Source organism: Salmo salar, chromosome ssa28 (genome assembly GCF_905237065.1).
Source record: "Salmo salar chromosome ssa28, Ssal_v3.1, whole genome shotgun sequence".
In the NCBI taxonomy this organism is placed as follows: Eukaryota; Metazoa; Chordata; class Actinopteri; order Salmoniformes; family Salmonidae; genus Salmo; species Salmo salar.
The window spans coordinates 20,581,103-20,602,525 of NC_059469.1; the positions used below are offsets into that span (position 1 = coordinate 20,581,103).

The following is a 21,423-nucleotide window of genomic DNA, read 5'->3' on the forward strand; positions in this document are numbered from 1 at the left end:
TGATCGAATACAGTAAAGCATTTGCTGTGTATGACTGTGGTTACATTTCTCATTGGTAAAGTCCATTGACCACCAGCCTCCCTTTAGAAAGGCAGCAGATAAAATGTTGCGGTTGGCTAAATACTGAATTCAATAAATGTAAAATACTAAGCAAGAACAAACTTGTATATTTTTTGTGTGCACCCTATCTCCACATTGAAGGCCCATTTACCAAACCATACAATTAGAATTCTTATTCTATATGGACCAAACCCTCATTGTATACCATGTATCAATCAAGATTCTCTCATCTTTGTCTTGGTATGAATAAGCCATGGATTAATACACTGCAGTAACCAACCTTAACAATACGATTGTAGTTATTAAACAGCTACATGTGGAGTGAATGCAACCACTTGATGGTGAGGGAACCAATCAATATTGAAATTCAAGACATGCCTATGCACCCAATTCTAGTTCATGCTGTTGAGAACTGTTTTTGAGTAAGATATTTTGGTACCATCTGTGTTTTGTACTTTCATGGAGTATTTAAACCATTGCAGAATATGGAGCATCTGCTTTGTGCATGTCAATTTGGATGATAGGCCACCTTTTATTCTGTGACATTCTCACCATGTAACATGTCTGCCCCCTTGTGTTACTTTTTGCATATTTCCCCAAAATGTATTTTTACAACTTTATCCAATAGATGTCACTGCTGCTTAGGATTGATATCACCAAGCGTTCCCTTTAAACTAGTTAGACTATAGCAAAGATTGTCTATTATATTGAAAAGATAGTCAAGTGACCGCTCTAACGCTGGAAATACATGTCCTCGAAGATGGAAGGCAGGCGGGAGGAGGCATGATCAGGTGGGACCATTCCAGCCAATGAGAGGGCAGATACGGGTGTGAACAACAGGCCATAGAGATAGAGGACTCCTCTTTGTATTTGTGCCACTATAGCGTCTGTGACAGCATGAGCATGATCTCCAGCATGATCTCCATTTTAAAGTAGTCCATTTTCTTCTTCTTTATTGGCTGATTGCTCCCAACTCATAGTAATCCCCACCCAGTTGACTACTTTGAAATGGTGGAAGCCCTAAATAGCAATGTCCATGCTAAAGCAGGTTATATTCACGATTAGTCCTCTATCTATCTCTATGACAACAGGCACAACTCCCATATAAAGTCGTTTTCCCCCACTTATATCAGTGCATTTGTAACAACCTAACCATTACGAAACGTCTATTCGATCAAATAAGCCTCACGTAGCAAATTAGCAAATACGACACAACACAAAAAAATGTCCCACTTAGTGGGCTTATTTTCGTAGACGATTTTGGGCGGAGTAAAACATCTCTCTTCGCCTCTTCCTCTTTGACTATAGTGACAGCGCTAGTAATGACTCAAGTTTAACTTTAGTATTGTACTGTATACCGTATGAAATCAAATTGTTGCAGTTTAATTGATCAAGCTGTCTGTTATGCTTTTGGACCATGGATTTCATTAGCAATAATGCCATTGCAATTCGTATAGATTTTGTTCTACACTGCACAGTTGTTATCTGGTAGAGGACCAGGTAAATTATTTCCTGACTTCCTCTACAGTTACTGCAAAATACCTTCATCAGAATGCATTACACCAGAGGGGGAGCACCTAAACACTCTTATTTACAATGCAGTTAAAGTAGGATTCTCTGTGTTGCTGAGGGTTGGTTATGAAAGCTGGTGCAAATAATTGTCTATATAGAGTTGCCATGAGGTTACGTGTAATTACACATATCCTTTTATATGCATTACATTTGTTAATAAACTCAAATGAATTGTGTGTAAACCCCTCACCCTAGAATAATTATTTGAGATTAATCAGATATCTCCTTGTAAATGTGTTTGCAAATCCTTGAGTACAGTATGTGTAGCCTACCTACACTGTTGAGAGGATAGAGAGGCAGACCAGCAGCCATTCTAACCAATTGGACAATGAAGTATCAATTATATTATATTGCATTCTATTCTATTCTATCCATGGCAATACATTTGGGGCGGCAGGTACCCTAGTGGTTAGAGCGTTGGATTAGTAACCGCAAGGTTGAAATATCGAGTCCCTGAGCTGACAAGGGAAAAATCTGTCGTTCTCCCCCTGAACAAGGCAGTTAACCCACTGTTCCTAGGCCGTCATTGAAAATAAGAATTTGCTCTTAACTGACTTGCCTAGTTAACTGAAGGTAAAATACATTTCTCCCATAATACGATTAGCGTATGTAGGCCGAAGCCTACATTTTATGCATGAATCTAATTCAGTGTTTTGGTCATATTCAGGACTTCTCTCATTTCAATGTAATTATTTATTCTAGGGCTGGCTTTCTGTCTCACAAGGGTCAGAAAATGACGCTCCCTCTTTGTGCTCACTAACCCTCGTCTGTGCACGGTAGGTGGGACCAGACATTTCAGTACGCTATTCGTCACCAACACGACCCGGAGAACGTAGCCTAATGGCGTTTCGCTCAGACACCACCTATTGTGTGTGAGATGTAACTACGTCTGAAGGTTGTGACTGAGAGATATGTGGAAAGTCCCTAACACTGGAAATCCCCTTTAGTCAGTTTTTTTTTCTCCGTCTACATTAACTAAATTAAGTTGTGGGACGTGATCTATGCTTTGACGGTCTATACAGTGAATCAACCAAAATAGAATTGATTGTGTAGAAGGCTGAATGGCGTTGTGTGGACTGCTGCGGTTAACCTGATTGAAGTGGCAGAGGACTACCCGGAGCATCCTTAGGCTTTGTTGGTAGTCTTAGTACCGACATATAGCACAGGTAATATTCATTCATATTCTATATATTTCTTTACCAAGGATTGTAACTCACTTTCGTTTAAGCATTTGAAAGATATTTACTATTGACTAACATTGAGAGGCCTTGGTCGTAGCATTGAGTTTCTGGGGACACAGACAGAGAGGTATGCGCGTTGGCATGGGCGCCATGGTTCTGACAGCCATTGTTTACGAAGACGTCACCCTCAAGCAATTAAAAAAACATTACCCAGTGGAATAAATAATTAATGTTACATTGTAACTATATTTTGACAATACTCGCGATGCAATGTTACAATGTTTCAACCGTTGCTGTCAGAGGAATTACGTAATCCGAACGTCAGTAGACTCCTGTTATTGTGTTTTGTGTAAACCGCAGCGCTCACCATTGTGCCAACGCTTCAATGTCTGCCAATATCGAAAGAGCGACAGTCTCCTTATTACATGGATATTTAGAGGTTCTCCAACAATGACATTATGCGCCTTCAAGGTAATCTATACTGTAATTGATGAAGGATGCTTGAATTGTTTTGTTGCTTGAATTGTTTCGTTCTAAATAATGTATACGGTGCCCATAATATACAGTTACAGTATATATCACATTGTAGGTAGGTACCTCTCCATAAGGTCTTAACAGCTTATTGTCATATTATATGAAATGGGTATAGATATCTGACAGACTGTTCTACAGATGGGAGATGACTGTTGATTGATGAGCAATGTGTTATTCTTGATGTTAAAACACATTACTTTCAAGTTCCTGTTTCAATGGTCCTCCATCTTGAATACTGAAAAGAACTGTAAGGGTTTTTAATAGTTCCATCCTGTGCAGTTCTTATGCATCATTGTCATTATTACTGACTTTTCTGTGATGGTGGGTGTGAGTGGGCCTTATGATTTCTACTAGCCACTGCCTAGCGCTGTCCTTTGGCTTTGGGTCTGGAAATCACCATCAGTTTGTAGAAGGCGTCTGTCATGTGCCTCAATCCCATTGGGGCGGCAGAGGCTGTGGGGAAATTCTAACTTGGAAAATAACACAAAAGCCCTCTTGTTTGTCTTTATTCATTACCCACAATTTGTCTAGTATTAGAAGTGGCCTATATAGTCCAGTGATCAGAACCACGTGCTGCCAATGAAACCAACCAACAACTTTTTATTTTTCTCCTCTTCAGTTCTGCGTTTGTACACATTACATCTGGTGAACACCATGTCCCAGGGACAGAATTTCCTGCCCAAGTTCCTCTTTGTGAGTAACCTGCTGAAAGCGGTCAAGATCCGGGAGCGGGTGCCCAACGATGTGGTGAAGCCAGCGGCCAGCGGAGGCCTGATGCACCACCTGCGGGGCATGCACCGCTACACCCTGGAGATGATCAGCATGAGCCAGTTCCCTCAGGCCTTCCAACAGGTCATCCAGGCAGCCATCTTGGACAGGGCCATGCAGAGCTCCCTAGAGCAGGAGAAGAAGCTCAACTGGTGCCGCGAGGTCAAGAAGATGGTGCCATTGAGAACCAATGGTAATGTATTAGTTTGGGTTTCTGTTCCCCTTGCTGGTAGTAGGGGAGGGGGTATTTGTCAAAGGAGTTTGAAAGACCTTGACACTGAAGAGTAAGAGTTACTCATACTGTTTCCCCTATGAGTTATTTCAGCAGCAGCGGCAGGGTAACTTGGGGGAGTGGGGTGCATTGCTACTAGCGTTAGCGCAATGACATGCTAGCTGTTAACATAGACTTCCAGTCATTGAGCCAACAAATATCCATTTAAAAGCGCTGGGCCAACGCTGCTAAATGAATATAGGGGAAACACTGGTACTCAAACATTATGGTAAATGACAATGGTGAGATTTGTTATCGTTTAGAAGGACCATTAGCAGCTCTTGATTTGACTGGTACCTAACATGACTCTGAAGATTTACAGTACAGGATTTGTTCAGCGTATCTAAATCCTGACGTCTAGGGTAATTATGTGGGAGATCCCAAAGCAGAAATTCTATGGTGTCATAGTGATAATTTCCCCTCCATTTTTCTAAAGACCATGTTGACTGAGTTTATTCTGTTGACGCATTCAAACTCTGTAGTGCTCAGTTTCCGTCTGGTTAGATTCATACCTTGCAGTGGAGGTTTGGGTATACCCCTTCTCTCAATAAGTAGCTAAGTGAGTTGGACCTTTATTCACAAATCATACAGCAAACACCCCCACCTGTCTTGACTCACACGTGTGTGAGTTACCATGTCAATCCTGTAATTTCATTGAATCATTGCAAAGATGGAATGTTATTGTCAGGAGGAGATATAACCAGGTTATTAGGCTTGTTTGTGTGTTGTCTTATTGAGGGTAAATATCTTCTCACCTGTGGAATAGACATCTTGAATCTTTGGTAATTTAATACTGTCATAACAAAGTAACAGTACATGAAACATGAATCATAGGCTATTGGCTTTTCCCTACATGTTGAAACTACAGTATTTCCAGTAAAATGATAGTGATAACAAAAGTTTGTCTTCCTGGAAATCCAATTGAGAAACACCCGTTAACATACATATTTCCTTCCTAATGAAAGGATAACATTTTCTCATAGAAGTTTCTGGAGGGCCCAGCTAGGCCTTAATTTGGGAAATCAGCGCATACAGTAGCCTCTCCTCTGAATGACACAGCAGCCATGACTTTCAGCAGAGGACTTTCAGACTGAGGAGGACCACCCTGTCTGTTGCTGGCTGGCTGCTGACTCACTGGAATTAATCTATTGTGTCAGGTGACCGGTGAATAAGAACAGGACAGGAGAAGCAGAGCAGGACATGAGAGACAAAGCAGGACATTGTGAGACAGTGGATTCCCACTGTTGCCAAATAATGGATGGTCATTCTGTTGCTGATAAAAAAAATCACATTATTCTAAACGAGAATATTGAAAATACCACATACTGATTTTAGGCAAAATCACAACTTTAATGTGTCACAGAATGGCCAAACAAAATATAAATGAAAATGTTGATGTGTGCATCTATAGTAACCCTTAAGGTGAGTGTATATCCCAAAAAGCGAAATTCTATATATTGGCATGGTGGAGAAATGAAACAAGTAAGAGGCGTTATGGATGTTACATGAAATGGACAAGCTTTTTCTTGTAGAACAAGAATAGACTGACGAGTTTCAGAAGAAAGATCTTTGTTTCTGGCCATTTTGAGCCTCTAATCGAACCCACAAATGCTGATGCTCCAGATACTCAACTAGTCTAAAGAAGGCCAGTTTTATTGCTTCTTTAATCAGGACAACAGTTTTCAGCTGAGCTAACATAATTGCAAAAGGGTTTTCTAATGATCAATTAGCCTTTTAAAATGATAAACTTGGATTAGCTAACACAATGTGCCATTGGAACACAGGAGTGATGGTTGCTGATAATGGGCCTCTGTACGCCTATGTAGATATTCAATAAAAAAACAGCCGTTTCCAGCTACAATAGTCATTTACAACATTAACAATGTCTACACTGTATTTCTGATCAATTTGATGTTATTTTAATGGACAAAAAAATTTGCTTTTCTTTCAAAAACAAGGACATTTCTAAGTGACTCCAAACTTTTGAACGGTAGTGTATATCAAAATGAACCTTTACCAACTGAATGTAGACACAAATATGTCATTTTTCTTGTATTACACCTTATCGGAAATATGATATAACATTATGCAAATGAGGTAAAATACTGTCGATGTGCATATAACACCAATCCATTTTACTGGACCCTGAATGAAGTCAGCATATTTTGGGGGTTTCATTTGAACTAATCCAGGACTAATCACAGATTGTGGATAAACACTCTTTTCATCTTTCTATCTTAAAAAAACTACTACCGTGTATGGGAAATGATATCACATAATGTTCAAGATATCAATATTACCTCTGTAAAAGTCTAAGAATACATCTCAGAACAAGCACACAAAATGTGTGAATGCACATGCTTTTGAAGCTAAGATATGATAAATTCATATCCATCACATCCATTACCGTTATGGGTGTTACGACTATCATAACGCTGAAAAAGGATACTGATATATAAAACAATTTGATGAAAGTTAACGTTGCAGAGAAAGTTTCAAGATGATCCGATGTAAGGGGCATGGATGTTACATTGCCCCCCCCCCCAACTTCACAAGACTGTAAGACTAGCAAATACAACTGAAGACATTTCATTAGGTCTGTATTACTTCATTAACATCTCAACCTTTTAACAAACACTAGTGGACAGCTGTGAGTGTGGAAAACAAGCTCTCCTACTCTGTAATGGCCCAAATTCAACTGGTTAAATAAAGCTTGCACTCCTACATTTAGACCTTGGATAATTATGAAAGTGGTTTCATTTGCAAATGACTAACTTTATTTTGCATGCTCAGGTTGACTTTCCCAGGGAATTGCCCATTCACCAACATGATTTTATAGTCTGAAGGCAGACATTCAAAGGCAGGGTTACCTGGGTTGCCCAGGTTATTTTTTATTTTATTGTTTGATTAATATACAACTGTAGGGGTCTGTTCACAATGTTCGGCAGAGTGCAACATTACAGAAAGTTCAGATATTAATTTATTATGTAGAAGAACATATACAATTGCCATTTATCATTTAAAATAGGCAATTGTGTCAGATCTCATTCCATTTCTATCTGCAACATGTAAAATCTTTTCAAATCACTGAATACACCCCAGGTATAGGTTTTACGTCTACATATGAAGATTCTGACAACACAACAAGCATAGTGTGTTTTTACCAGAAGTATGTTTTTGTCCAGTATGATTCAACCTTAAGATGGAACATAATCAAGATTTCCTGTTCTGTGCGGAGGTTTGTTGTTGCTCGGGTAGAATGTTCCCTTTACTGACGGAAAGCTTTCTCCTCATACATCAAATTATTTAAAGGATAGAAATAGAAAAAACATTTTAGGCCCCTTTCCCTTTTATCCCTGCTAGGCTCATGTCCTGCCTCTATTGGCAGCAGGTATCTACAGACTGGGGTGCAGATATTACATAGGTATAATAGTGGTGTACATATTACATAGTGGTGCACATAGTAATACATATATAGCGGTGCACATATAGTAATACATATGTAAAAACAGTGGTGCAACACAGTGTCCACCTCTACAGGCCCAGACTGGTTTTTCAGCCTGGCGGAAGACAAAAAAGAGGAAGGCAGAAGGTGTTCCATGTCAGTACTCAGAACTTCCTTTTTTAAGTAAAGAAATATGCGTGTGTAAATATAAAAATATATCATCCCACGCGAAAATGAGACCTCTACTGATCGTTGGCGAAGCTCGTAAAGAGAAAGCGTTCCAGCCGAGCCAAGCTCCGCCCTTCTGGAAAGTCCAGAGTCTGATGTCTATGGAGCAGCAGACAAGGGAAGAAAGAGTCGAATGGCAGCCTCACGGCACTTAGTCACAGAGAACCACACTCAGGGAAATTCCTCTCTTTAGTGTGGCAGGCAGCAGGGTATTTCAGACGAGCTAGGCTCCCCGTACTCACTGATGTTTCACAATGACAAAAAGACCCGCCGCCCTGCAATAGGAGTCAACATTTTCTCCATACAGTTTACCATTGATTTCTTAAACTTGGATTAAAACCTGCATACGCAACTGGTAATTTACCTGATTTACTCATTCAGCCCCTGTCTGTCACCCTCTCCAGTCATCACTGAAGGCTGTTCTTTCATTCGCTTATTTCGTTTAGGTTATTTCAGTGTTAACGTGCCAAGGGACCATACGACAGTCTAATTAAAATACAGTTAGAGTTTAAACCAATACTGTATGCGTCTTAGGCCTAGTGATCCAGTCCGTTTTAGCCATGTTGTATGGCATGATGACAACAATAGAAGACTGATACATAAAGTGTGGGACCAGGCTACTGTGTCAAAGCCCACAGTACATACAGTACTTGCACAAAGTTTTTTTCTGGTCTCTCAAAGACCACAAAAATATTTAGTCATGTTGATGTCTGTGACATCAAACTTTCTCAGGCCTTTTTATATTTCCTCTGTAAGGTGATGAATGATGGTCAGATATAATGGATGCCTAAAGAGCGCTGTGAGAGCTTGACTGGAAATCCCCTCTCCTTTTAGACTATTTTCTCCAAGCGATACAGGTCTTTGTCTGTGATGGATAGTTTTGCCGTTAATGACTCGCAGTATTACCTGTGGTGATGTGAGGATGGGCACTTTGTATTTCACATAAACACAGATTCATATTAAAGGACTGGAGATAAACTTAACATCTACTGTACGTGTCTGGCTCAAACCAGACGGAGTTGTACAAAGTTGAATGCGTCAACATAATAAAGTCAGTCGACATATTTGTTGACACAGGTTTGTTATTAATAAAGGATGTGATATCCTCCTTACGCTTGTCTAGGTCATGTTATTCTTGTTTACATGTGTTCTAGTGGGTATCCTGTGCCGTATGTAATATCTACCCCCATTTCTCATGGCTGTATATGTGTGTTGCAGGAGATGGGAACTGTCTTCTCCATGCTGCATCTCAGTACATGCTGGGGGTGCAGGACACAGACCTGGTCCTGAGGAAGGCTCTGTACAGCGTGCTAAAGGAGACAGACACGGGCAACTTCAGAGCCCGTTTCCAGACTGAGCTGCTGCAGTCTCAGGAGTTCACCCAGACTGGCCTGCGTTACAGCACCATGGTGAGGAACGGAGGCCCCGCTACGGCTAGGATGGTGTTACTATAGCAGACCTGGGTGCATAATGATAACTGCATAATGTCAGATACTTGGAAAGTAAAGTAAGATGTGTGCTTGATTTAGTTTGGAGTTTGCACTTTTGGGCCTATTCCATTGTTGTTATTGTACCAGGCAAGCTAAGTCAAGTGCAGCCCAAGTATTTGAAAGTGTTGTTAGTAGTATCACCCAGTTCTGTTACTAGTATCACCTGTTAGTGGTATCTCCCAGGTCTGTTAGTAGTATCACCTGTTAGTGGTATCTCCCAGGTCTGTTAGTAGTATCACCTGTTAGTGGTATCTCCCAGGTCTGTTAGTAGTATCACCTGTTAGTGGTATCTCCCAGGTCTGTTAGTAGTATCACCTGTTAGTGGTATCTCCCAGGTCTGTTAGTAGTATCACCTGTTGTCGTATCACCCAGTTCTGTTAGTAGTATCACCTGTTAGTGGTATCTCCCAGGTCTGTTAGTAGTATCACCTGTTAGTGGTATCTCCCAGGTCTGTTAGTAGTATCACCTGTTAGTGGTATCTCCCAGGTCTGTTAGTAGTATCACCTGTTAGTGGTATCTCCCAGGTCTGTTAGTAGTATCACCTGTTAGTAGTATCACCCAGGTCTGTTAGTAGTATCACCTGTTAGTGGTATCTCCCAGGTCTGTTAGTAGTATCACCTGTTAGTGGTATCTCCCAGGTCTGTTAGTAGTATCACCTGTTAGTGGTATCTCCCAGGTCTGTTAGTAGTATCACCTGTTAGTGGTATCTCCCAGGTCTGTTAGTAGTATCACCTGTTAGTGGTATCTCCCAGGTCTGTTAGTAGTATCACCTGTTAGTGGTATCTCCCAGGTCTGTTAGTAGTATCACCTGTTAGTGGTATCTCCCAGGTCTGTTAGTAGTATCACCTGTTAGTGGTATCTCCCAGGTCTGTTAGTAGTATCACCTGTTAGTGGTATCTCCCAGGTCTGTTAGTAGTATCACCTGTTAGTGGTATCTCCCAGGTCTGTTAGTAGTATCACCTGTTAGTGGTATCTCCCAGTTCTGTTAGTAGTATCACCTGTTAGTGGTATCTCCCAGGTCTGTTAGTAGTATCACCTGTTAGTAGTATCACCCAGGTCTGTTAGTAGTATCACCTGTTAGTGGTATCTCCCAGGTCTGTTAGTAGTATCACCTGTTAGTGGTATCTCCCAGGTCTGTTAGTAGTATCACCTGTTAGTGGTATCTCCCAGGTCTGTTAGTAGTATCACCTGTTAGTGGTATCTCCCAGGTCTGTTAGTAGTATCACCTGTTAGTGGTATCTCCCAGGTCTGTTAGTAGTATCACCTGTTAGTGGTATCTCCCAGGTCTGTTAGTAGTATCACCTGTTAGTGGTATCTCCCAGTTCTGTTAGTAGTATCACCTGTTAGTGGTATCGCCCAGGTCTGTTAGTAGTATCACCTGTTAGTAGTATCGCCCAGGTCTGTTAGTAGTACCACCTGTTAGTGGTATCTCCCAGGTCTGTTAGTAGTATCACCTGTTAGTGGTATCTCACAGGTCTGTTAGTAGTATCACCTGTTAGTGGTATCTCCCAGGTCTGTTAGTAGTATCACCTGTTAGTGGTATCTCCCAGGTCTGTTAGTAGTATCACCTGTTAGTGGTATCGCCCAGGTCTGTTAGTAGTATCACCTGTTAGTAGTATCGCCCAGGTCTGTTAGTAGTATCACCTGTTAGTGGTATCTCCCAGGTCTGTTAGTAGTATCACCTGTTAGTGGTATCACCTGTTAGTGGTATCTCCCAGGTCTGTTAGTAGTATCACCTGTTAGTGGTATCACCTGTTAGTGGTATCACCTGTTAGTAGTATCACCTGTTAGTGGTATCTCCCAGGTCTGTTAGTGGTATCACCTGTTAGTGGTATCTCCCAGGTCTGTTAGTAGTATCACCTGTTAATGGTATCTCCCAGTTCTGTTAGTAGTATCACCTGTTAGTGGTATCGCCCAGGTCTGTTAGTAGTATCACCTGTTAGTAGTATCACCCAGGTCTGTTAGTAGTATCACCTGTTAGTGGTATCTCCCAGGTCTGTTAGTAGTATCACCTGTTAGTGGTATCGCCCAGTTCTGTTAGTAGTATCACCTGTTAGTAGTATCACCTGTTAGTGGTATCTCCCAGGTCTGTTAGTAGTATCACCTGTTAGTGGTATCTCCCAGGTCTGTTAGTAGTATCACCTGTTAGTGGTATCTCCCAGGTCTGTTAGTAGTATCACCTGTTAGTGGTATCGCCCAGTTCTGTTAGTAGTATCACCTGTTAGTGGTATCTCCCAGGTCTGTTAGTAGTATCACCTGTTAGTGGTATCGCCCAGTTCTGTTAGTAGTATCACCTGTTAGTGGTATCTCCCAGGTCTGTTAGTAGTATCACCTGTTAGTGGTATCACCTGTTAGTGGTATCACCTGTTAGTGGTATCGCCCAGTTCTGTTAGTAGTATCACCTGTTAGTGGTATCTCCCAGGTCTGTTAGTAGTATCACCTGTTAGTGGTATCTCCCAGGTCTGTTAGTAGTATCACCTGTTAGTGGTATCTCCCAGGTCTGTTAGTAGTATCACCTGTTAGTGGTATCTCCCAGGTCTGATAGTAGTATCACCTGTTAGTGGTATCGCCCAGTTCTGTTAGTAGTATCACCTGTTAGTGGTATCTCCCAGGTCTGTTAGTAGTATCACCTGTTAGTGGTATCGCCCAGGTCTTTTAGTACTATCACCTGTTAGTAGTATCATAATGTTCAAAGCAGCCTAACTCAAAGTGTTTTTTATTTTCAGAATTGGGAGGAGGAATGGGAGAAGATCATCAAGATGGCATCACCTGTATCCAGCAGCAACGGGCTGCAGTTTGACTCCCTCGAAGACATACACATCTTTGTCCTCTCAAACATCCTCCGCAGGCCCATCATCGTCATCGCAGGTACAGCCTTTCTCAATGGAGCCTTTCATCATTCAGTTCATCAGAAGTTCTGTTTACATTGTACAAGTATGCTCCGTCTCTATTCTGTTGGTTCAATTGTACAGGTCAAACTCAAGCACACATTTTTGAAAGTGTTTGACAAATTATTTTGACCCTGGTCTGGTGTGTACAGTTTCTGTACCTCTTTCTGTAGGTCTGTCTACTATTGCGGTAGAAGCAGTCAGTCAAGTATGGTGTCCAGTATCTAACTCATGGCTGTATCCTTATAGACCAGGTGCTACGCAGCATGAAATCCTGCTCCTCCTTCTCTCCCCTCAATGTGGGGGGCATCTACCTGCCTTTGCACTGGCCTCCAGGGGAGTGCTACAAGTACCCCATAGTGCTCGGCTACGACTCCCAGCACTTTGCCCCCCTCATCACCATCAAAGACAGTGGCCCGGGTGTGTACAGTAACTGTCATTGATAGATTACCCTGTTGAGGAGTGCTTGTAGAATGAGGGTGAATGTGACCTATATACCGCATCCTACTACATTTAGTCATTTCTTCTGCTGTTTTTGTTGTACAGCGTCATTGGGTCCCAGAAAAGTGGTATATACCTAACACCTATGTATTATTCATGTATTATTATTATGACTGTGTGCCCCAGAGATCCGAGCGGTGCCGCTGATCAACCCGGGTCGCGGGGGCTTCGAGGAGCTCAAGGTGCACTTCCTGATGGAGAAGGAGCAGACGCAGAAGGAGAGGCTGCTGAAGGACTACCTGATGCTGATTGAGATCCCTGTCATTGGACTGGGCTACGATACCACACGCATCATCAATGCTGCCAGGTGGGTAGGACACTAGAGGCATGGGGAACTACAGAGAACAGGATATAAAGCACTGTTTAAAAAGCACAACAAATCTGTTTTTAAAAGTATGTTTGTGGCATAATAGTACTTCATTTGTATTTACTTTATTTAATCGGGTGGGTCAGTTGAGAACCAATTGTCAATATTGTGGACCTGGCCGAGAGGTGTGTGATTAGCCTATCAATAGTTCTGAGTGTGTTCCATGTTGCCTCTCCCAGGCTGGATGAAGGGAACCTGCCTGAGGACATGAACCTGATGGAGGACTACCTCCAGTTGGTCAACCACGAGTACAAGCGCTGGCAGGAGGACAAGGACCAACTGTGGGCCGCCCAGCCCCATAGACCACCCCCCTTCTCCGTGTCCCAGCTGTCCCTTATCGAGATCCGCTGTGCCACACCACGATGCACCTTCTACGTCTCCGTGGACACCCAGCCACACTGCCACGAGTGCTTTGAGAAACGCCAGGGCCAGCCCAACGGGAGGATAGAGGCCGCTCCTACGAAAGGCGGTGGTCAGGCTTGTGAGCCAGAGTGTAGTAGTGGCTGCCGGGCGGTGTTAACCAGCCCGCGCTCCGTCCCTCCCCCACCCACGGCGCCCAGCCTCAGCCTGTACAGCGAGACCCACGCCATGAAGTGCAAGACACCCGGCTGCCTTTTCACCCTCAGCGTGGAGCACGATGGTCTGTGTGAACGCTGCTTCAACACCCGGCAGAATGCACCCACTGCTGAGGGCCCCTCGGGCCTCCCCCTGCCTGCCCACCTCGGCTGGCCCCAGTGGGGCGCGGGACGGGAGCAGGAGACAGAGCGGTGCAACGTGTGCCACCAGAAGGCCTTCAGGATATTTAACGGACTGTGCCCCCCGTGTCTCCAGAGGACTGCTACGGAGAGGGGCGAGGATCCCCAGCCACCGGCAGCAGCCAGGATAGAGGCCTCCTCTGGGTCGTTATGGACCCAGCCCCAGCCAAGGGACTCTGAGCGCTCAGGGACCTCGGCTCTCAACGGCCACACGTCTGGCCGGCCCTGTAAGAGGTCGGGATGCCAGTTCTTTGGGACTCAACAGAATCTTGGATTCTGCACCATCTGTTATGTGGACTATCAAACCAACCACCGTAAGTCTAATCAGCCACTTGTTCATAGTCATTTTAACAAGAAATGCTTTTCTAATAATTTCCCAGCAAAACATTGATTTCATCAAAGGGAATCAGGCCACATAAAACCCACAGCTGTCATGTCTACTATTAATCTACTTATATCAGTATACTTAGAGACAACATGAAACAAACAAAATGTTTACACCAGACAGTACTGGGAAAGCTGCAAATTTACTGGAATCTCAAGATAAGTTGATATTGTGTGTGGTCATATGTGAGTTTGACGTGTGGTTTCGCTGTGTTCACCTCCCCCAGTGGCGACCCCTCATCCTCCCCCTGCTCCAATCCAGAGTCGTCACGCGTCAGAGGCAGGTTTCCAGGATGCTTCGCGCTGTCGGGGCACGGACTGTGGGGCCATGGGCAAGGTCATGCTGGAGGGCTACTGCAACAAGTGCTACGTAAAGGAGCAGAGCACCAGGCTCAACCAGGCTGCTACCAGGGCTCCCGGCACCCACTCCCCTCCACTGGTCATGGTGAGTGTCTCCCTCCCTCTCACACAGGGGTCAGTGGCTGTACACCACATTTTGATTTGCAGATCATTTTTTTACAATGTTTCAGAGAGTAAATACAAGTCTTAGATCAGATAGAATGATTTGCTTCCACAAGTGACAATGTTCCTCTGTTTTTCTCTCTCTCTGCAGCGAACAGCTAAACCAGAAAGAGACAGAACCAGACAGACCCAGACCCAGACCCAGACCCAGACCCAGGCGACGTGTAGGCGGAGTGGCTGCAGTAACATCTCCCCTGGCTGCACAGACCTGTGTCCAGAGTGCCACACGCGGAACACGCGGGGGCAGAGAGAGAGTCGCAGGGAGAGGGCAGGGGCACCTAAAGAGAAGACAAAGCAGCGCTGTAAAACCTTAGGCTGTGACCACTATGCTAACCAAGAGAAGCAAGGCTACTGTAATGAATGTGACCTCTTTAAGCAGATCTACAGGGGGTGAGCCCAGAGGTTTGGGGAAGATTAAAATGGCCGTGCCACGATGCTCGTCAATGCATCTCTGAAACTAGTGACCTTACGGCCAAAAGCCCATTTTAAAATGTGTTCATGAAGAGCGGGGGCAGTAGAAATGGCCGGCAGAATACCTCTTAGTGCAATTATTATTATCTCACGTGTACAGGACGAGAAGTGAGGTATACGTGTCAGAAAACTGACAACATATGTACAGTATGTATCTAAGTACATACTGTATCATGATGGACTACTGATTGTATCTTGAAAAAAGCGCAATGTGTAAACTGCTTAATAATACGGCCAAGGAATTATCTATCAAGCAGCTAGCTACCTACACAATAATGTGATAAACCACAGCTTTTGTTTAAGAACCTCATCGACCAAAGTTCTGACAAGTGCAAAGCTGTGCCAAAGCCATCACGCACTGCCAAAATGAGTTTGTTTAGTCAAAATTCGGGTTTAAACAGGAGTAGTTACAGTCTCAAAAACTGCACCTACCTAGACAGCTAATGTACAGTATCTGAGCATTTGCGAGTGGGCAGGACCCTTAAAAGTATGGTGCTACTTGTACAGAAATCAAACATGGAGGTTCTGTGACATGACAGAGAAAACAGTAGTTAGAACTCAATAATATTCAACCTCTCCCACCGCCGCATAGATGTCTGCTGGCAGTACAGATGCTGTTGCCTTTTGTGGTTGTGTTCTTGTTTGCTGTTGACCACTTTTGTATCTGTACTGTAGAAATACAAGTTAATGCTTGCCCTGAGAGTTGTACCGCGTTACAGTATGTTCTATATGTGGCCTCTGTTAATGCTGGGCAATTACCTTCACACAGACTCCTAGTTAATGACTAACTTACAGAGAAAGATAAGAGCAGAGTTCAGTTGATCTCGTCCAAGGGGATTGCCAGTGAAGAAAGGAGTGTGTGTTTGAAAGGAAAGGAAAGAAAACATAAGTGCAGGAGAAATCCCCTTAGAGCTCAATACCTCAGTCAGAGAAGGGAGGGAGGCCAAGAGAAGGTAAACAAATACACCTGTGGGGAAAAAAACGAAAGAGCAACACACCCCCTTGGCTTGGTTCACACCATGTAGCTGTGGCATGGCAGCCAGTGCTCTTAGCTACCATGAGCTGGTAGGCCCCAGCCTACAGTAAAATACCTCTCCACCCGTAGAAACTGGCTTGCAGTACAGTACCTCTTCATCATAGGGGCTCTGCTGAAATCTGCTCTGCTCACACGATGCCTCACTCCAATACTCACACCTGTGTGATATGCGCAAGCAAACTGACATTCCTTTTCTTCTTTTATATCTATATATTTGAACTGACATTTTTGTTCCTGCCAAAAAAACGTGCCATCATCTACAAAGCATTCTCGTGACCTCTTAACCAACGCAACGTTGAAACAAAAGAACGTCTGTTCAATATGCATATCTGACGTCTGTTAAAAATTTGATTTATGGTAGCCTAGACAGAGATCTGGTCTTTAATCAGATGATAAACATAATATAAGGGCAATTAGTTGTCAGTTCATTACGAGACATCAAAGGAGTACATGCTCTTTGGTTATGGGTCGGAACTCTGATCATCACATACTACTTGCACAATACTTAATAAGCTGCTCCGGAATTTAGGATGGTACTTTCCTTGACATGCATAGGGACATTCCAATGTTAGACGTAAACACGCAAAGTTGTAACAAAACATGCAAAAGTTGTGAGATACATTTTTGTGTAACCTTTCAATAATAGGGTATTGTATGAAAAGCTTTGTTTTGTTTGTTAAGTATTTATTCATATCAAATATTATCTGTATTGTGCGTTTCAATACTTATTTATATGTTGTCCTGAAATGAATTATTTTTATTAAGAAAACCTGACATTGTCTTGTTGCTTATTTCAACACTGTGTGTGTATATGTGCGTGTGCTTGCGTATCAACAAACTGTGTGTGTGTGTGTGTGTGTGTGCTTGCGTGTGTGTGTGTGCTTGCGTGTGTGTGTGTGTGCTTGCGTGTGTGTGAACAAACTCTACAGAACATACTTCTACATTTCGTATGTGGGTGACTGGATATTGCTCAATGATTGGTTTTCAAAAATGACATTATTCTGTGTTTTCTGTTTTTAGAGTGATTCTATTACTGATGTGTGGTGTGTTTTCCAGTGGAGACATATGGGCCTGTGCCAAAGTGCAGCTAAACACTACCACATTGACTTGCTCATATTTTTAGCTAAACCATCCACATTACGTTTCTAAAGCATTTTGGTTCTCACACACACATGTGTTTCACTTTAACAAAATTCTCATTTATTTTTTTTCACTCTTTCTAACAATGTAATTCTGAAAGTAAACCCACACGTCTGACCTCTCACGGCCGTGGCCCATAGTGCTTGAAAAGCAGGCAACCCCCTTCAGAATCCTCACAGTTGAGTCACAGCTGAAAGGAAAGTCTTCATCAGAAGCTACCGCTGCTGAGGGAGCGTTAGGGTGAGGGTGGGGATATATGTTGTTGGGCAGAGGTGACATTTCAGGAGTGCGTGGGAGGGAGGAATAGCGTTAGCGTGGGTACTAGGGGAGAATCTCAATTGCATACACCTCGCGTCCTCTCTACTCGCCTCCCTCCCCTTTGACCTTCTCCAATGGGTTTTGAGAAGGAGGCAAGGAGAGAGGACGTGAGGAGAATGCAATTGAGATTCTCCCTAAGTCAGCCAACAGCCGTTGACATGGCAGGTGGGCAGATGTGGTGGTCTGAAAATAACTTTGCATTCAAAGTGGGTGGCTGTGTTATCACCTGGCAGTTACCCCATTGTTGCACATTATCAAGGTTTAAAACGTAGGTTTATGGTAGGCCTATGTGAAATTCTTCTAGATCAGGACTCTCTTGTATTCTGTTTCAATTCAGGAAGTTGAGCTGCGAGCTCTTTTTTTGCAATCGGCAGTGGGTGTAACCAACGCTGACCATGTTATTCAAAAGCAAGACAAACAAGGTGATCATGGTAACTATGTACACTATGCCTATGGGGTGAATAACCTTAAGTACCTGCTGTAAATGAGACGTACAGTTTCATTTTGCATCATGATCATGTATGAGTATGAAGTACGGTATGACTAGGACCAGGAGTTTTGGGGCACTTTTTGAGGCACTGCTTTCACTGGCATTTCCAGCATTATTTACTAGTGTTGCTGAAGGTAGGAAATCCTAGGAAATGTTCTGTAATTGGCACAAGCTGTCTCCAATTAATCAATCAATCAATCAATGTCTGGCATGTGGTTGAGGGATTGCATAAGCCATGGGAAGCGTAGCTCTGTGAATATTAAATCGCACAAAACCTATTATTTTGCAAGGAATACTATTTGTAGATCAGAGGTGATCCTCTCCAACGGACTCAGATGTTGTAGGTAAAAATATGGAGAAGTCAATGAAACCGACCATGAAAGTATATTGTATGGAATTCAAGGGGTTGCTGTAGCCCCAACTGGGACTTGAACCCAGGTCCAGCAACTGTCAAACCAACACCTTAACCAGTCTGAATGTCTTCAGTATTTGGTCCCATATTTCTTGCATACAATGACTATATCAAGTGTGTGACTACAAACTTTTTGGATGCATTTTCAGTTTGTTTTGGTTGTGTTTTGGATGATGTTTTACCATTTTGTCACCCTTTGCAGACAGTCATGTTCTTTTGATGAATGTATTTGCAATTTTGCTGATATATGGTTTTGATGAATGTATATACTGCATAAAAATATAAACGCAACATACAACATTTTCAAAGATTTTACTGAGGTATATAAGGAAATGTAAATAAATTCATTAGGCCCTAATCTATAGATTTCACATGACTGGGAATACAGATATGCAGCTGTCGGTCACAGATACCTTTGAAAAAAGGTAGAGATGTGGATCAGATAACCAGTCAGTATCTGGTGTGACCATAATTTGCCTCATGCAGCGCGACAGATCTCCTTTGCATAGAGTTGATCAGGCTGTTGATTGTGGCCTGTGGAATGTTGTCCCACTCCTCTTCAATGGCTGTGCGAAGTTGCTGGATATTGGCGGGAACTGGAACACACTGTCGTACACGTCGATCCAGAGCATCCCAAACATGCTCAATGGGTGACATGTCTGGTGAGTATGCAGGCCATGGAAGAAGTGGGACATTTTCAGCTTCCATGAATTGTGTACAGATCCTTGGGACATGGGGCCGTGCCTTATCATATTGAAACATGAGGTGATGGCGCAGATGAATGGCACGACAATGGGCCTCAGGATCTTGTCACTGTATCTCTGTGTATTCAAATTGCCATCGATAAAATGCAATTGTGTTTGTAGCTTATGCCTGCCCATACGATAACACCACCGCCACCATGGGGCACTCTGTTCACTATATTGACATCAGCAAACCGCTCACCCACACAACGCCATCTGCCCAGTATAGTTGAAATCAGGATTCATCCGTGAAGAGCACACTTCTCCAGAATGCCAGTGACAATCGAAGGTGAGCATTTGCACAATGAAGTCGGTTACGACACCGAACTGCAGTCAGGTCAAGACCCTGGTGAGTACGACGAGCACGCAGATGAGCTGAGAGTTTGTGGAGAATTGTTTTTCTTGTGCAAACCCACAGTTTCATCAGCTGTCCGGGTGGCTAATGTCAAACGATCCCACAGGTGAAGAATCCGGATGTGGAGGTCCTGGGCTGGCGTGGTTACACATGGTCTGCGGTTGTGAGGCCAGTTGGACGTACAGCCAAATTCTCTGGTAGAGAAATCAACATTCAATTCTCTGGCAACAGCTCTGATGGACATTCCTGCAGTCAGTGTGCCAATTGTACGCTCCCTCAAAACGTGAGAAATCTGTGGCATTGTGCTGTATGACAACACTGCACATTTTAGAGTGGCCTTTTATTTGTATTTTATTTATTTAACCTTTATTTAACTAGGCAAGTCAGTTAAATTAAGAACAAATTCCTATTTATAATGACGGCCTACCGAAAGGCAAAAGGCCTCCTGCGGGGACGGGAGCTGGGATTTAAAAAAATAAAAGATATAGGACAAAACACACACCATGACAAGCGAGACAACACAACACTACATAAAGAGAGACCTAAGACAACAACATAGCAAGGCAGCAACACATGACAACACTGCATGGTAGCAACACAACATGACAACAACATGGTAGCAGCACAAGATGGCAGCGGCACAAAACATGGTACAAACATTATTGGGCACAGACAACAGCATAAAGGGCAAGAAGGTTGAGACAACAATACATCATGCAAAGCATGTCCGTAAGAGTGTCCCTTATTGAGATTTTGAATGAAGAGATTGAGATAAAACTGTCCAGTTTGAGTATTTGTTGCAGCTCGTTCTAGTCACTAGCTGAGCTGCAGCGGACTGAAAAGACGAGCGACCAAGGGATGTGTGTGCTTTGGGGACCTTTAACAGAATGTGACTGGCAGAACGGGTGTTGTATGTGGAGGATGAGGGCTGCAGTAGATATCTCAGATGAAGGGAGTGAGGCCTACGACGGTTTAATAAATAAGCATCAACCAGTGTGTCTTGCGACGGGTATACAGAGATGACCTGTTTACAGAGGAGTATAGAGCGCAGTGATGTGCCCTATAAGGACCATTGGTGGAAAATCTGATGGCCGAATGGTAAAGAACATCTAGCCGCTCGAGAGCACCCTTACCTGCTGATCTATAAATGATGTCTCCGTAATCTAGCATGGGTAGGATGGTCATCTGAATCAGGGTTAGTTTGGCAGCTGGGTGAAAGAGGTGCGATTACGATAGAGGAAACCAAGTCTAGGTTTAACTTTAGACTGCAGCTTTGATATGTGCTGAGAGATGGACAGTGCACCGTCTAGCCGTATTCCCAAGTACTTGTATGAGGTGACTACCTCCAGCTCTAAATCCTCAGAGGTAGTAATCACACCTGTGGGGAGAGGGGCATTCTTCTTACCAAACCACTTGACTTTTGTTTTTGAGGTGTTCAGAACAAAGTTAAGGGCAGAGAAAGCTTGTTGGACACTAAGAAAGCTTTGTTGAA

The 21,423-nt window shown here is 43.2% G+C and overlaps 1 protein-coding gene across 2 annotated transcripts; it reads left to right on the top strand.

The window, feature by feature from the left end:
- The first annotated feature begins 2,492 nt into the window (after nucleotides 1-2,492).
- Nucleotides 2,493-17,247, top strand: tnfaip3 (tumor necrosis factor, alpha-induced protein 3). 2 transcript variants are annotated; one of them, XM_014179932.2, is made up of 9 exons: nucleotides 2,493-2,798; nucleotides 3,967-4,308; nucleotides 9,278-9,468; nucleotides 12,276-12,417; nucleotides 12,687-12,857; nucleotides 13,065-13,245; nucleotides 13,485-14,374; nucleotides 14,672-14,889; nucleotides 15,058-17,247. In XM_014179932.2, the coding sequence occupies exons 2-9, from the start codon at nucleotides 4,002-4,004 to the stop codon at nucleotides 15,358-15,360; spliced, it is 2,403 nt and encodes an 800-aa protein (XP_014035407.1). In that variant the 5' UTR covers nucleotides 2,493-2,798; nucleotides 3,967-4,001; the 3' UTR covers nucleotides 15,361-17,247. The 2 variants fall into 2 exon arrangements, with proteins under 2 accessions (XP_014035407.1, XP_014035406.1); XM_014179931.2 differs by lacking the exon at nucleotides 2,493-2,798 and adding an exon at nucleotides 2,910-3,284.
- The last annotated feature ends 4,176 nt before the right edge of the window (nucleotides 17,248-21,423 follow it).

Bases quoted from the DNA above. Each gene is read 5' to 3' on its own strand.
- tnfaip3 (XM_014179931.2), top strand. The intron at 9,469-12,275 runs GTGAGGAACGGA...TTTTATTTTCAG, and splicing joins GCCTGCGTTACAGCACCATG to AATTGGGAGGAGGAATGGGA. The intron at 12,418-12,686 runs GTACAGCCTTTC...GTATCCTTATAG, and splicing joins GCCCATCATCGTCATCGCAG to ACCAGGTGCTACGCAGCATG.